The 15,338-nt window shown below is 35.6% G+C and overlaps 1 protein-coding gene and 1 pseudogene across 1 annotated transcript; one reads left to right on the top strand and one right to left on the bottom strand.

The window, feature by feature from the left end:
• Window positions 1-2,917: 2,917 nt before the first annotated feature.
• Window positions 2,918-3,472, bottom strand: LOC119508271 (60S ribosomal protein L17-like). Its single transcript, XM_037801877.1, has one exon. The coding sequence runs from the start codon at window positions 3,470-3,472 to the stop codon at window positions 2,918-2,920; it is 555 nt and encodes a 184-aa protein (XP_037657805.1).
• A 3,775-nt stretch (window positions 3,473-7,247) lies between these two features.
• Window positions 7,248-15,338, top strand: part of LOC119507748 — a 40,598-nt pseudogene continuing 32,507 nt past the window's right edge.

Genomic DNA, 15,338 nt, shown 5'->3' on the forward strand with positions numbered 1-15,338 from the left:
TGGATCTTCTCTATTTGATGCAACATTGTCATCATATCTTCATGTTTCAGTTTCCTGGCTGCCATAACAAATACCATACAATGGGTTGGTTTAACAACAAGAATTTATGTGCTTATGGTTTCAGAGACTAGAGGCTTGTTTCCTCTAAGGGTCATTATCTTTTGATTGGCTGGTGATCTTTGGGATTCCTTGGCTTTTCCATCACATGGCAATAAATGTAGTATTCTCCTTTTTCTGCTGGGTTCCACTGATTTTCAGTGTCTAGCTTCTCCCAATAGCTTTTCTCTCTGTGGCCTTCTCTATAAGGACTCCAGTAATAGTATTAAGACCCATTGTGATTCAGTTGGGCCAAACCTTAAGTGAAGTAACCTCATCAAAAGGTCCTATGTACAATTGCTTCACAACCACAGGAATAGATTAAAATTAAGAATATTTTTTTTGGAGGTCACCATACTTCCTTTACTTCTTTAGTCTTGCTTTCCTTTAGTTCTGTGAGCTTGTTAATAATGACTATTTACTCCTTATAGTTAACCCTCTGATGCTGCTCCTCAGGGACGCACAGCTTTGTGTGTGCCCGTAATCATCCTGGGATGACAGTTGTGTTGGTAGGGCTCTCTCTCTCTCTTTGACCACAACCAGCTGTTAAACTCTGCTAATTGCTGGCTGGTTGCTCCATTGTTATCAACAATACCCTGAGGCACAGTTTGTTCTACAAACTAATCCAATCAAATCATGGTTCCCTTTCAAGGGATCCTTTTGATATTTGTTCTGACCTCTGGAGTTCTCCTCCCAGCTGTCTGATTCCCTGGTTCTTCTACAAACTAGCTACCTACACTCTAGGTTATGCCTCCCAATAAACACATTAATTTCCTCCTGATTGCGTTTTACTGCAACCTGTACTGTTTCTGAGGACCCTTACATTTGAACTTTTCCACACTTTGTTGTAAATAAAATCAGTTCCTTTGGGAAGAGATAAGTAGCTCTTTTACAGCCTGCTTTTCTCACCAGACAAAATCTCTGAGAGACAATGGCAAGATTCTGTGTAAGTGACTCCCCAACTCCAGAAACTTAGTTCTCAGGTGTGGGGGTAGGGTGGAGAGTGGTCAGCAGGCTGAGGTCCTCTTGGCTTCCCTCTCCTGGAACGGAACCACCACCTCATGACTGGGGCAAGGGTGATTTGGGCAGAGGGGCCTGGTCAGACATAGTGAGCCCCACCTCTCAGCTATACTCACCCAGGACTTAGCCTCAGCTACAGGTAACTGGGGGCAGGATGAGAATGATGGAATCCTACTCCCCCCAGGAGGAAATCTCTATGACTGGGAACTGGGTAGAAAGGGAGTCCTGTGTTCTCAGCTGCAGCAGTTTGGAGTGGAGTCTCCACCTCACTGAGTTGGGAGGAGGAAGAGAAGAAGTGAGTAGTTTTGGTTCAAATACCACAGGATCTTGCCGTTTTTATTGAATTTTCATTTATTTTTGCACAGATGTTTCTTCACTTTCTCTTTGCCCTTAGGACCATTTACAGTGGCTCTGTTTGTTTTTTTATAATTTTCATCAATTTCACTGGAGAGTGAGTCAGCAGAGCTCCTTAACTGTCTTGTCACAAGTGGATTTCCCTCTCTGTACATAGATTTTTAATACTAGTTCATGGTTAAAAATCATTACCTTTATAAACATTCTTTTAACATAATTAAAACATCACATCAACATGCAAGTAGGAGGAATTAATCATAACTAAGTAAATCAGGGTTTCTGTTGTATTCCTTTCTATGGAGGTATAAAAGGAATAAATACAGTTGCATGATTTTTGACAAACAACAAAGGACATTATATAACAAATTGAATTTGGTGAATATTTTGTCCTATAAACATATGTTCAAAGATTTTTCCATTTTTAAAAGTGAAATTTAGCCTCCTTTGTTGAAATTAAAAGTCAAAGAGGGCAAATTATTGAGCCACCAGTAAGGAAGACTTCAAAGCCTTGTTAATGATTTGAAATATATGTTATTTATAGTAGAATCCACAACATGCAGATTAAGCTTATCTACATCTAAGAAATACTGGGTTTGAATGAGTAAACATGAGGAATGTTTGATAAGTGACAATGAGAAGGAGCCTTTCATTTGAATGAGAAACAAGAATGGATTTATAGCTCTCAATAAATCACTTGGTGAGCTTTATGAAACTGTTTCTTCAATGAGCCTGAATAAATGTTCAAGAAAATTTCAAACATCAACATATTTTAAGTTTCTTCTATTTGAAAAAATACATTAATTTGTCAGAAGTAAATGTAGAAATTTTTGCTTCTTCATCCTTGAAATTATGTAAAAATGTGTATGAGAATTCTCCCTAGATATTTTCTCTTACTGAGAATTCAGAGATGGTCTGTTTTTCAAGAGTTGAATATTTACTCCCTGTTTTACATAAGTCTTGGATAGTCTCATTCTAAGATAACTAGATGAGGCACAGACCCTTGCCATGTGTTGTCATCATGGGAAAATAAGTCCCTACTAGCTTCATTTTTTTTTTAACCATTTTTTCCTTCAGGAGTGTGCCAGTTTGGATGTATTATGTCCCCCAAACCTTCATGTTCTTTGATGCAATCTTGTGGGGACAGACATATTAGTATTGATTAGGATGGAACCTATTGGTCCATTGTTTCCATGGAGATGTGACTCAATCAACTGTGGGTGAGACCTTTCATTGGGTTATTTCTATGGAGGCATTGCCCCACCCATTCAGGGTGGGTCATGAAGACCCATTCAGAGTAGGTCTTTGTTGGATCACTAGAGTACATTAAAAAGAGCCACACAGGCCCAGACACAGAGCAGCTGTGAGTAACATTTTTTTTTTCAATATTTAACAAATTTAATAAGACAACCAACATTGTGCTTTAATTTGCATTTAATTTATGATGAATTTATTCCCGAGCCATAAGTTTTTGTTTCTTCAGTTTCCTCTGGGGTATCTTTTTCTTCCGTGCAACCTCCTCTTCTGGTTTAGGAACAATCTGTTCTTTCTCAGTAAGGATCATCTCAATGTGGCAGCAGGAACTCATATATGGGTTAATCCAACCATGAGCTCTGTAAATACAGTGGCATATCTTGGGGGCTTTGTTCACCAGGATGTACTCAATGACTAGGGAATCTACATCTAAACCCTTAAGTTCAGCATTACTTTCTGCATTTTTAAGCATGTGCAACAAAAATTCAGCACTCTTTTTGGGCCATCGACCCTGTATCCAGCCCCACTGTTTAGCCTGGGCACACCTACCAACACCACCATTGTAACGATGGAATGGCACACACTGCTTCTGTAAAGTGACATCTTTCAGATAGTTGGTGGCTTTTTGAATCTGCATACCCTTGATGGCCTGAGCAGTTTCTCGGGTGTTTTTAAAGTGAACACGAAGATTTGAACCTCTTGATTTGCATGATTTTGTGGGGTTTTCAGGGTCAAATGAATAGCAAACCATTTTGAGAGATCACCTCAGGCTGCTTACAGGAAGAGCAGAGAGTGACATTTTGAAGAGTAGCTGCAGCTAAGAGGACAAAATGCCCCAAGAGCAACACCTTGGAGAACGCCATTTTGATATGCAACCTGGGAGCAAGCAGACACCAGCTACATGCCTTCACAGCTGACAGAGGTTTTCTGGATGCCAATGACCTTTCTCCAGTGAGGGTACCCTTTGTTGATGCCTTACCTTGGACACTTTATGGCCATAAGACTGTAACTTTGCAACCAAATAAACCCCCTTTATAAAAACCAGTCCATTTCTGGTATTTTGCAAAAGGGCAGCATTAACAAATCGGAACAAGGAGTGATTTAGAAAGTCTGATAAGTGGCAGAGTCTTTATATGAAAATTGTCATCATTCCCTCTGTCCCACTGCACAATATACTTGAATTTAGAACATCCCAACACAGGTCATAATACTCTGATTCTCCATCCACTACAGGGCATTGAAAGAAGGTGTTTTCTCAGGACATCTGCTTTATGAGAACAAATTTACAGAATTGAGGATCTTGAAAGAAATCCCTTAATATTTTCCATGTACTTTCATGCTTTCAAAGTCTTAATATACTGCCAACAATACACAAATCCTGCTTACATGCCACTGTTCTGGCTGTAGAAAATTACATGTGGTTTATGGCTATGTAAAAGCATAGCTGCTCTCTCTGCTTTGAAAACCAATCACTTCACCTTTCACCTCCACCTCATCTGGCAATTTCCACTTTTCCTTTATGCACTTAGCTCACATGTGGCCTCTGTTGTAAAACAGTCCCAGACCCTGGGGCAGAAGTGGGAAGTGGAGTATTAGTTAGTCCATCTTCTTCAGTATTCTCAATATTTTTTACACATTAACCTATATGTGGTTACACTTACTATATTGTAATCATTCGTAGACATTTCCTCCATTAATTCTATAAATTCTCTACTGTGGGGACTGAATCATACATGTGTTCCTATTCTTAACATCTAGCACACTGCCTGCCTTTAAATTGGCATTCAATAAATTGACAACAGATGTGTGACTTATCATAGCCACTACCATAGCACTTGGAGTAATCTAGCTAAATTATTCATCAGTAAAAGAATCTCTTTCATAGCATTCCAAAATATGGCTACCCCATATCTGCTCATGGATATTCAGGTATAATGATGTTACTACTTCTTATGGCAGCCCTTTCAATTATTAGAATGCTATCTTTATTTGGGCCCAAGTCTGCATCAATTTAACTCCACCTATTTGTCAGAGTTCTCCTATCTGGAGAAACAAAGTATACAGACTGGTTGGTTTTTATTCATGGCAGTTGAGTTTTCTTTTCTCTCCCTGTTTTTAGATTAAATTTTCCTTAGTTGCTTCAAATAATCCAAATATGACAGTTATCAATCAGTTAGCCATTCTGGAAAACTGCTTCTGTGTATATGGTTTTTAGCATCCCCTTTGAAATGTGACACAAGATTCAAAACATTACTTTAAATATGAAGTGATTAGCCTGAAGACTACTGATTATATGGCCTCTATAATTTAGATTAATTAATTCTAATAATAGCCAAACAACAAATATTGAACTGATGTTAATCATCACTTAAAATACTATCATAACCTTACCTAAACCATCTGTGCCTAATGTCCTTTAAATTAAAAGATTAGTCTTTATTTTTAATCCTCACTAAAATTTTTAAAAATAATTTCTTATGGCGGTATAAAATTTACTTTTTTTTAGTTTACAGTTCTGACTTTTGAAACATGCATGTATTCTTATATCCACTACCAAAATCTCCCCATATCTCCTTTTAGAGCCAGATACCCCCTTGATCCACAAGCCCTAGAAACCACTAACCAAGTTTTTCTACCTACAGTTTTGCATATTCCATAACGGCATGTAAACAAAATCACATGGGGTTTAGACCTTTGAATTAGGCTACTAGGTATAATTCACTTGGGATTCATCCATGGTGTGGCTGTGTTAGTAGTTTATGCCTTTCTATTGTTGGGTTGTATTCCATTGTATTAATATAACCCAGTTCATTAATTTACAAAAGAACATTTGGATAGTTTCTAATTTTTTGTGATTATGGATAAAGACTTTATAAGCATTCAGGCAGAGAGCTTTCTGTGAACATAAATTTTATTTCACTTGGATCAATCCTCAGAAATGGGATTGATGGGTAATGTAAAAGTATATTTGATTTTACAAAAAAATTGCCAAGCCATTTTCCATTTTGCATTCCACTAGCAATGTTTGAGAATTGCAGTTGCTCTGTAGCTTCAGCAACACTTGATATTGTCAGCTTTTTATTTTACTAGTTTTTATAGTAACCATTCTATATGTGTATAGTGGCATATCATTGTGGTTTTAATTTATATTTCCCATAGCGCTTTTTCTAGTGCTTATTTGCCATTTGTAGCTCTTCTTGTCTATTCACACTTCTTGCCCATTTTGGAATTGAGTTGTTTGTTTTCTTATGAGAGTTTTGAAAATTGTTTTTATATTCTTGATATAAGTCCTGTTTTTCTAAATATGTGCTTTGCAAATATTTTCTCCCATTCTGTTGCTTGTATTTTCATTTTTCTAACAAGTATCTTTCAAAGAGCACAAATTAAAAAAAAATTTGATTTAGAAATTTATCATTTTTCTCTTCTATGAATTGTACTTTTGCTATCATATCTAAAAATGTTTTTCTCCTTCATTTTCTCTAGAGGTTATACAGTTCAGTTTTAAATTCAGGTCTATGACTCATGGATCAAGATTCATTATTTTGCATATGAATGTTCAATTTTTCACCCCATCTGTTAAAAATTATCTTTTATCCATTAAGTTGCCTTTGCACTTTTGTCAAAAATCAATTGACCATGTACATGTGGACTCTTTTCTGTTCCATTTATCTTTGTTTCTGTCATTGAGCCAATATTCCACTATTTTGATTACTGTAGCTTTTGAGGAAGTGTTGACATCTAATGGTATTGTTCTCTCATCTCTGTTTCCAAAATTGTTTTGGTTATTCTACATATTTTGCTTTTCCATACGAATTTTAGCATTGGCTTCTTAGTTTCTATAAATGTTACTGTGATTTTTATTGGGATTGCACTATAGATCAGTTTAGGAAGAAACTGATGTCTTGGCAATATTGAATCTTCCAATACAAGAATGCAATATGTATTTTTAGATCTTTGTTTTCTTTCCTCAGTGCTTTGTACCATACAGCATTCACATTTTTATACAGCATTTGCTAGAGTCATACCTAAGTATTTCATATTTTTCTATGCTATTGTAAATAGCACTATTTTCAGTTTTCAATTTCCTATTGTTTATTGCAAGTACTTAGAAACACAATTAATTTTATATATTGACTTTGTATCTTACCGAATTGCTAAGCCAACTTATAAATTCTAGTAGCTTTTTTGTAGACCCATTGAAGTTATCTACACAGTCAATTTTATCATCTATGAATATAGGCAATTTTATTTCTTCCTTTTATTTCTGCCTTTAATTTCTTTTTTGGTGCTCATTGCATTTGCTAGGCCCTCCAATAAAATGTTGAAATAGAAGTGATAGTATGGGCAGGATATAAGGTTAGTATTCAAAAATTAATTTATTCCTAGATACTAGCAACAAACAATTGGAAAATATTATTAAACTACCATCTACAACAGCTTTAATGTTCCCATTCTGAATTATTTCTTTGATAATTTCTTCTCTTCTATTTCTAGTGACTGTATTTTGTAGCATCTTTTTGGGTACCATGCATAAGAATGTGACAATGGAAACTGAGGAAGAGTTCAGTGCAGGTTGGCAGTATTGGACACTTAATTTGAAATTTCAGTGCCAGGGTATGGGAGATTTTCCTACTGAGCTTCAACACACACTGTAGCTGCTTTGGTTTTCAGCAGATAATGAATGAAATCTCTTTAAAATAAAATGACTCTTTTTCTCTTTTCCTCAGATTCTAAAGTGACTCTTTTTCTCTTTTCCTCAGATTCTAAACAGTGTTTATTATTTGCATATTGAGTTATTTTTAAGGTGATTTACTATGTAAGCAATCAGCAAAATGCTTGATAAAAGAATAAATGAAGTTATGAAGGACAGTAGTTCATAACAGCCCTGGTATTGTTATCTCAGTTTCACAAATGATAAACATCCTTAAAGAAGACAAGAACAGAGCATGTGTCATTTATGGCTTTGGTTTAATTTTCATCATACCATGGCTGTATTTTTTAAGTTGCTTGCTGTCTACTGAAAGTTAGTGGGTTACCAAAACAGATACCATGGTCTTTCGATTTTGTTTTGGTTCTATTTTACCATCAAAGGGAAACACTGTCACTGGGGGAAGCTGATTCAGGGAACACAAAGGAAAACTTTCAAACTACATTGATTCCCTCATTTAATGACTGTTATTTATTATATTCTAAATGAAAATCACTGTGGTAGGAACCATAGAAGACACAAAATTAAACAAACATATTCTACTTAATACGCATATATTTGTGAAAAGATTGACACTGCAATGTTTGAGTTCCACATAAAATATTGTAAGTCCTGCCTCTAGCTGGGAGGACTGAGTTAAAAAGAGGGTAGAGCATCCAATGTGAGTTTTATTGATGATTAAGAAGACATCTATATCACTTGGTACACTGGATTTTCTGTTCAAATGTAGACTCAGGTTCGGATTGTCCATTAATGGTGGGCTGTTTTTAGAGAGGTATCCAATACATTATGAATGCCCATAAAGCTTGTTTGTTCCTTCTACCCACGTCCAGTGATACTTGCTATTCACAAGGCTGAACAAAGACCTTGAAAATTTCAGCAAAAAGTTCTTAAAAGCAAAGCATGATAATTGACATTTGAAATTAGTTAACATCAAAGTTACCAACCTTGTTCGTTCATTTCATTTTAATGTGGGGAGATTTAGCCACTTATCTTAACATTTTGTACAAAGAGGAAACAATTGGATTATTACCCAAAAAATGTTTCTATTTGAAATAGCATTGAAGTGCATTCTGTGGGGAAAATAGTCTGTCATCCTACTGGCAAGGGCAAGTCCTCCCTAAATGGGAACTGTCAATACTTTGCCTTCCGTGTACATCAGTAAGGATGACATTTGAAATAAACTTAGTAAAAGAAAAATAATGACAGGGTGTTCAAAGAGGCTGTATACTCTATGTCTAAAAGGATTTCAAAACACTGAACAAGTATAGCCTTCTTTATAATGTATATTAACAAATAAATTTAAAGCTATCCTAAAATGTTACTAGCATATGAATATTGCCCCAAGCTTGTAAAGGATTGCACATCAAATATTGCTATTTATTCTATTATCCTTCTATCCATATACAATTTGAGGGACAAATGCTTTCAAGCATTACCAAATATCTGTGCATTCATTTCCCCCAAAAGTAAACAAAAGGGGAAAATGATAAAGAAGTGTAAAATGGCAAAGTTGAAAAATGGAAAATGAAGTATTTCTGCATGTGCAAGATATTTTTATATAAGCATATTTTTAAAAATAAACTTTATTTTGGAATAACTTTAGACTTACAGAAATGTTGCAAGATGGTACAGAGAGGTCCTATGTACCCTTCACTCAGTGTCCCCTGATGTTAACACCTTACATAACCTTGGTACATTTGTCAAAGCTAAGAAATTAACGTTGGTATTCTACTATTAATTAACTGTAGGCATTACTTGGATTTTAACGGTTTTTTTTGCTAATGTTGTTTCACTGTTCCATGATCCACATACCACATTGAATTTAGTTGTCCTGTCTCCTTAGACCTCACTGATTGACGACAGTTTCTCTTGTTTTTCATGACCTTAGAGGTTTTGAAGAGTCAAGCAAATTTCCTTGTTTGTGTGAGCTTGTCAGTTTGAGATGTCAAATTTATAAAATGGGCCTTAATTTGAATTATCCAATGTTTTTACTCATGACAAGACAGGGGTTATGAGTTTTTGAGAAGAACACCACAGGAGTAAAGTGCCCTCCTTATCATGTCATCTCTGGTAGGAGATAAACATGACATCAGTGGTGATATTAAACTTGATCACCTGGTTGAGGTCATAACTTTCCCCATTGTGAAGTTACTATTTCCCTTTTCAAACCCTACTCTTTGGAAGCAAGGCATTTCTTCCAACCAATAAAACATATTTTAATGTGAGCACTTTGGATAGTCAAAGAACTTCACTAATAATGGGCTGATTATCCCATGTATTTGCTGCCATCTTCCTATGAAAGAGGAGAGCAAAGACACATTTTGGATTCCTGAAAGTTAAGATGTTATTCAAAAGCAAGGAAGAACTAGAATTTTTATTCTATGATTTCTTTTTGTCGCTGTTAATTTTTCAGACTTTTGCATCTCATAGAGTGCCTGTCACAAAATAAGCTCTGAACAAACGAATGATTAGTTCATTCATTCATTATTGGTGCTACCATGCTTGTGATGCAAACAGTGAAGTAAATCAATCAATCTGGGAAAAAGGGAAAAAAATCAATTAGAAGAGCATTCTACATTGGGAAAGGGTATGTATATTTTTATTAGATTTTTCAAGAGTAAAAAGCAGTACATTTGTAAGTTTGAAAGTTGACTTACCTGTGCAAGATGCTTTCGAGATTAAATTTTCTTCCTCAATATTTTTAGCAAATTCCTGAAAATATGATAATCAAACTAACTGAAATTTTAAAGAAGCCATGACATGCAGTTTTTGAGTATAAATCACCCAAAGTGTGATTTATTAAATAGGATGGATTAATGAAAATAATTAATCAAGTGATTTGATATTGTATTCAACTCTCTTGCTTTATGTGTGAAAACTTAATCTGCCTATTTAAATAAAATATGTAATTTGACTAATTGGTTGGCAGAATTTGGTAAAATATATTAATGATCTTTAAGAGTTTTTGACTCAGGAACTAGTGGCATTACAAATTGGCCCTTACTGGTCTCAATGATAACACATGTGACTAACGGTAAATCTCATTTTTATATTTTGGTAGGTAACAATTGGTTATGACATTGAATTGCAACTCTTCCAACATATATCAATACCATTTCTTAATCAGGTAATAAAACAAGAATCAAAGAGAAAGTTTCCAGAAGCTTTGCAATCATTGGTTTCTTTAACAATTAAGATATTAAAATTCCAAAAATATACTATAATGTAATGTAGTGCTTCATTAAGTGAAATCTGTGCTGAACAGAAGAAGCACTAGGCTTTGTCACCATAATCTACTTTATTCAGATCACATCTCAAATGCCATGTTTTGGTTTTAGATCATTGTAAGAGGATAAGGTAAAGATATTTTTAAATTGCTGTCTTTTCTACTCTCTCCTTTTCTCTGAAAACACCCATATCTTCGCACCATGGGTGAATCCCTGCTGTCAAGTTCATGCAATGTGACTTCAGCTAATTGACTGAATCAGTAGGCACCAATCCATAGTCTAGGCTAAGATAATTACATGCTGTCAATTAAGAATTTGGAATTAGGACACGAAGACTAGTCCCTGTATTGGTCAGTTCAAGAAAGTGACATTAAGTGAAATCTGAGTCAGCTACAATGGTCCGTGAGCAAGAAAACCAGAGCAACCAGGTCTTCAGAAGAAAAGAAACTAAATCCAATCCACTGAGAAAATCAGAGGTGAGGAAAATCTCAGAAGTGAGAAAAAGACACATAGATAGTACAGATGCTTCTATTCATGGTGGTTTTATTCACTATTGCAATCAACCAGGGAACGTGTACTTCCCTCTCTTGGATTCTTTGATTCTGATGATACTGGACAAAGGTGGTGGATTCTCTGCCTGATACACTCATATGACCAAGTCCTGAGACACTGAGGTTTCAAAGAGAGAAATAGTTTTATTGCTAGGCATGGAACAGGAGATCAGGTGGCCTATCAGCCCCAAAATCTGTCTATCTGAACTGCAGTAATTCTGACAGCTTTACAGTATCAAAGGTGGGCAGATTTTAGGATAATAAGCACAATGGCCCCAGGTGATGTAATTAGAGGTGATCTAATTATTGAGCATGCCAGATATTACGTGCTTAGTCACAGAAAATATGTAAGAAAATAGCAGCCACAATATGATGATGGATATGATTTTTAGGATTATCATGAGGTATAGATCACTTATAGGTTAAAGTCTAAGTTACTGCACATGTCAGGCAGGCCCATTTTGGTTAGAACCAGCTTCGGTTATCAAGATAACTTTGGAATTGGTGTGGGTTAGTTCTAGGTTAACTCAAGGCCCTTTATTAATAGACATTAGGGGCTGTCTTTAGTGATCATAAAACTCGAAAGTAAAAAACTGGATAAAATGGATGCAAGTAAAGGTCAGTCACAAGATTTTTACAATCACAAGGGCACAAGATAAAGGTTATACAATCATTACCAGAGATCAAGGCAGTGGATTACAGTACAGAGATTTCAGGCATTTCCTCCATCTACTCTAATATACCAGAAAGTAAAAAAGGAATATCTATATAACAATTCAGTAATTATAATTATCCCTTAAATCCTAACTTCTTGGCTACGCTAAGTCCCACCTCTTTTTGTTTAAAGGATTTAAATTTTGTTCTATTTTTTGCTACTAAAAAATTGCTACCTAAACACATCAAAATGGATCAACTTATTTACCCAAAAATGGGTGGAGGAAGGTGTTTAAATCAGAGGACAGAAAAGAGAAAAAGAGTGTGATAATTGTCCTCTAATGGCTAAAAGTCTTTCACATGTTGCTGCAGATTTGGAAGGAAAATAATTGAACCAAGGACAGAAGTCCTAGGTAGAGAAATTCAGCCTTAACATAATGAAAAACAAAGTTCCAAAATTTTCAGAAAAAAAATACAATAATTCAAAAATGAAAAAACTTTCTTTATGATCCCCAGATTTGTTCCTCACCAGCAGTGTTCCAGAAAGTCCTGAATTTACTTTTCCTTGAAGGTTTTGCACTGAGTGAGATGCTTGCCTAGGTAACCTTTACATATACAATGATTGTGAGTAGTAATAAAATGATTTCATTTGTAATGAAATTATTAATCTATTTGGGTCATCCTGGGGGGTGTTTAATGATGCTATGTGGTATGTTAGTTTCCTGGTTGCTAAAACGAATATCATACAATGGGTTGGCATAAAATAGGAATTTTTTGGCTCACAATTTCAGAGGCTAGAAGGCTTGTATTTGACTGGCAGGCATCTTTGGGGTTCTTTGGCTTTTCCATCACATGGGAATTCACATAGTGGCATCTTCTCCTTTCTCTTCTGGCTTCCATTGGCTTCCAACTTCTGGCTGTTCTCCCGTGGATTATCTCTTTTGTGTCCAATTTCCTTTGCTTATAAGGACTGCAGCCATCATGGATTAGGGCCCACCCTCCTTCAGCTTGGGTGCACCTTAACTGATAACATCTTTAAAGATCCTATTTAAATATGGGTTCACACCCACAGGACTGGGGTTGGGACCTGAACATGCCTTTTGTGGGGACATGATCCAATCCCCAACACATAGAAAATGTCATGAAGCTATAAAAACAAAGTAACTATTTTTGGATCAGACTACAAACAGGAAAAGATTCTTCTCCAAAGGCAGTTTTAAAAACCTTCCATTATACCTATACAGAGAAGACACATTAATTGTAGCAGAAATTATTCACAATAAAACACTTAGGTCAGAGAGCTGGAACAGTTGTAGCCAAGTCTAGAGTGAACAAGTAAAACTCTAGTTTTATAAACCTGTCATTAAGCATATCCTAAGAAATATCTGATACTATAATAATAGCAGTGAAGAAAGAAGTCTCTGTTCTAGTCAATACTAGAATCTATAGATTAAGATCTTTGCCAAAATAGAATCCAGAGACTATTCATTTAGCCATTTAGAATAAGTATTGTCATTGACGTTTTGGTGTATAATACATGGATACTGATATCAGAACCAATTGGGTATTCTTCATAGCTTATAGTTCATTTGTGTGTATAAAAAATTTATATAGCTCTTTTTACATAAAATGGATTTTGTCAATCTAATTATGTCTTCATAGAGTCATGAATAAATAATTATTGGGAAAATATATAAAAATGAGATCTTTTCCAAACCCAAAAGTCTCTCTACAAAGATAGAAGAGAAAGAAAACATTTTGTTATTGAATAAGCATTAAACCAGAATATGATACATCGCAGGCAATTTGCAAAGAGATTGCAAAAACAGAAGGAAAGCTCACCCTTCTTATGTGGCTAAGTGGATACAATACAAGTGAATTACATGTATATTCTCAAGATATTTGGAGGTACATTTATGGGAAGTTATGGGAAGGATATAGGGGTAAACTTCCTTGATTATTTTACAAAGAAATGGAGTTCTGCCTTGAGGAAACCCTTTAGTGTGGTTGAATTTGTGAGAGGGTTATCCAACTTTTTACATACATTTAAGTTTACACACACTTTAAACGGACAAAGGAAAAAGAGAATTTACCATTACAAGTTCTCTAAAGTAAATTTAAAGAAAGATGGGAGGGAGGAAGAAATCTCTTCCCTTATGTGCAATGGGGAGAATTAAGCTTTGTTAATGTTATTTTTAAAATTTTTATTTGCCCTTACATGATCCATCTTAAGTTTTGTTATAAATACATACATGGGTTGGCTGGACTTTACCTATTGGTTAGATTCAATATGTTGTTGTCTGTGAAAGAAAGAACCAGAAGACTTGCTACAAAGGCAAGAAAGAAGTTTTATTGAGCAACCATGTATGTGGAGCAGAACCAGAAAGTAGCAGCTGCTTGAGGGTTGCGGTTTAGGGAGTGGCTTATATGGACTATCTGGAACTTGGGCTTCCTTGGGAGGAGGTAAGGCTTTCTTAGGGGTGGATTTGGGCAGAGTGTCCTTGAACACAGCTGGCCAGTTCATGTACTACAGAAGCAGGATGTTTGTTAGTGACAATTTTTGTGGCTGGCTTTAAGTGGTTGCTTTGGCCTTGTGGTTGCTGCAGCTGCAGAAGTGTTCCAGGCCGACTTGGTGGACAACACAAAGGATCACTGGTTTGTGAAGCTGGAAAAGCAGTTGCTTTGTTTCTCAGTTGGCTCCATCAGATTCCTAGTCATCTCAGCCTTTCCCTGGATAACGTGGGAGCTCGAGCAGATCAAGACAGTCAGTATAGTCATCAACCATTCCATTTTCACATTGCCCTCAAGGGCAAACCTATCAAGTAAGAAGAATTGGTGGGCCTTTGTTTCTGTCTGACATAAATCTAAGGAAAAATCTATGAAAAAAAGATCTGTATGTTAGGTCAAGATCTTAAGCCAAAGGGAGTTTAGAGAGAGTTTAATTAACATTAGACAAGGCATTTCTAAGGTTACTTCATTTGGAGATGCTAATTCCTTCCTCAGTCTACTCTCCCATTGAGGAATGGTCCTTGAATAAATACTACTGAAGTGGTCTGACATTTTTTTTTTCCCTTTTGGCTTAAGTTTCATGATGATAATATTCACTCCACTTCCTCCATCTTCCTGATGAAATATGTTACACATCTCAGGGATATTTAACTTCACTAAACTATGACAGATTTGATGAAATCACGATAATAATCTAATTTTTTTGTTTGGTTTTCTGAGATAACAAACAAACACTGGCATTGGCACTGTGAAAAGGTTAGGGATTATCAGTGGCTTTAAAAAATCACTGATTATAAAAGACAAAGAATAATAGGGCCGTTCTGTGAGTGTGAAGAATAGGAATATCAGGTTACATTTAAATAACATAATGGACTTAATTCTTCCTGCATGAAGAAAGAACTAAAGTGGTTGTGCCAGTTTGAATGTATTATGTTCCCCCAAATGCCATTATCTTTGATGTAATCT

Source organism: Choloepus didactylus, chromosome 13, assembly GCF_015220235.1.
Source record: "Choloepus didactylus isolate mChoDid1 chromosome 13, mChoDid1.pri, whole genome shotgun sequence".
Taxonomy (NCBI): Eukaryota; Metazoa; Chordata; class Mammalia; order Pilosa; family Megalonychidae; genus Choloepus; species Choloepus didactylus.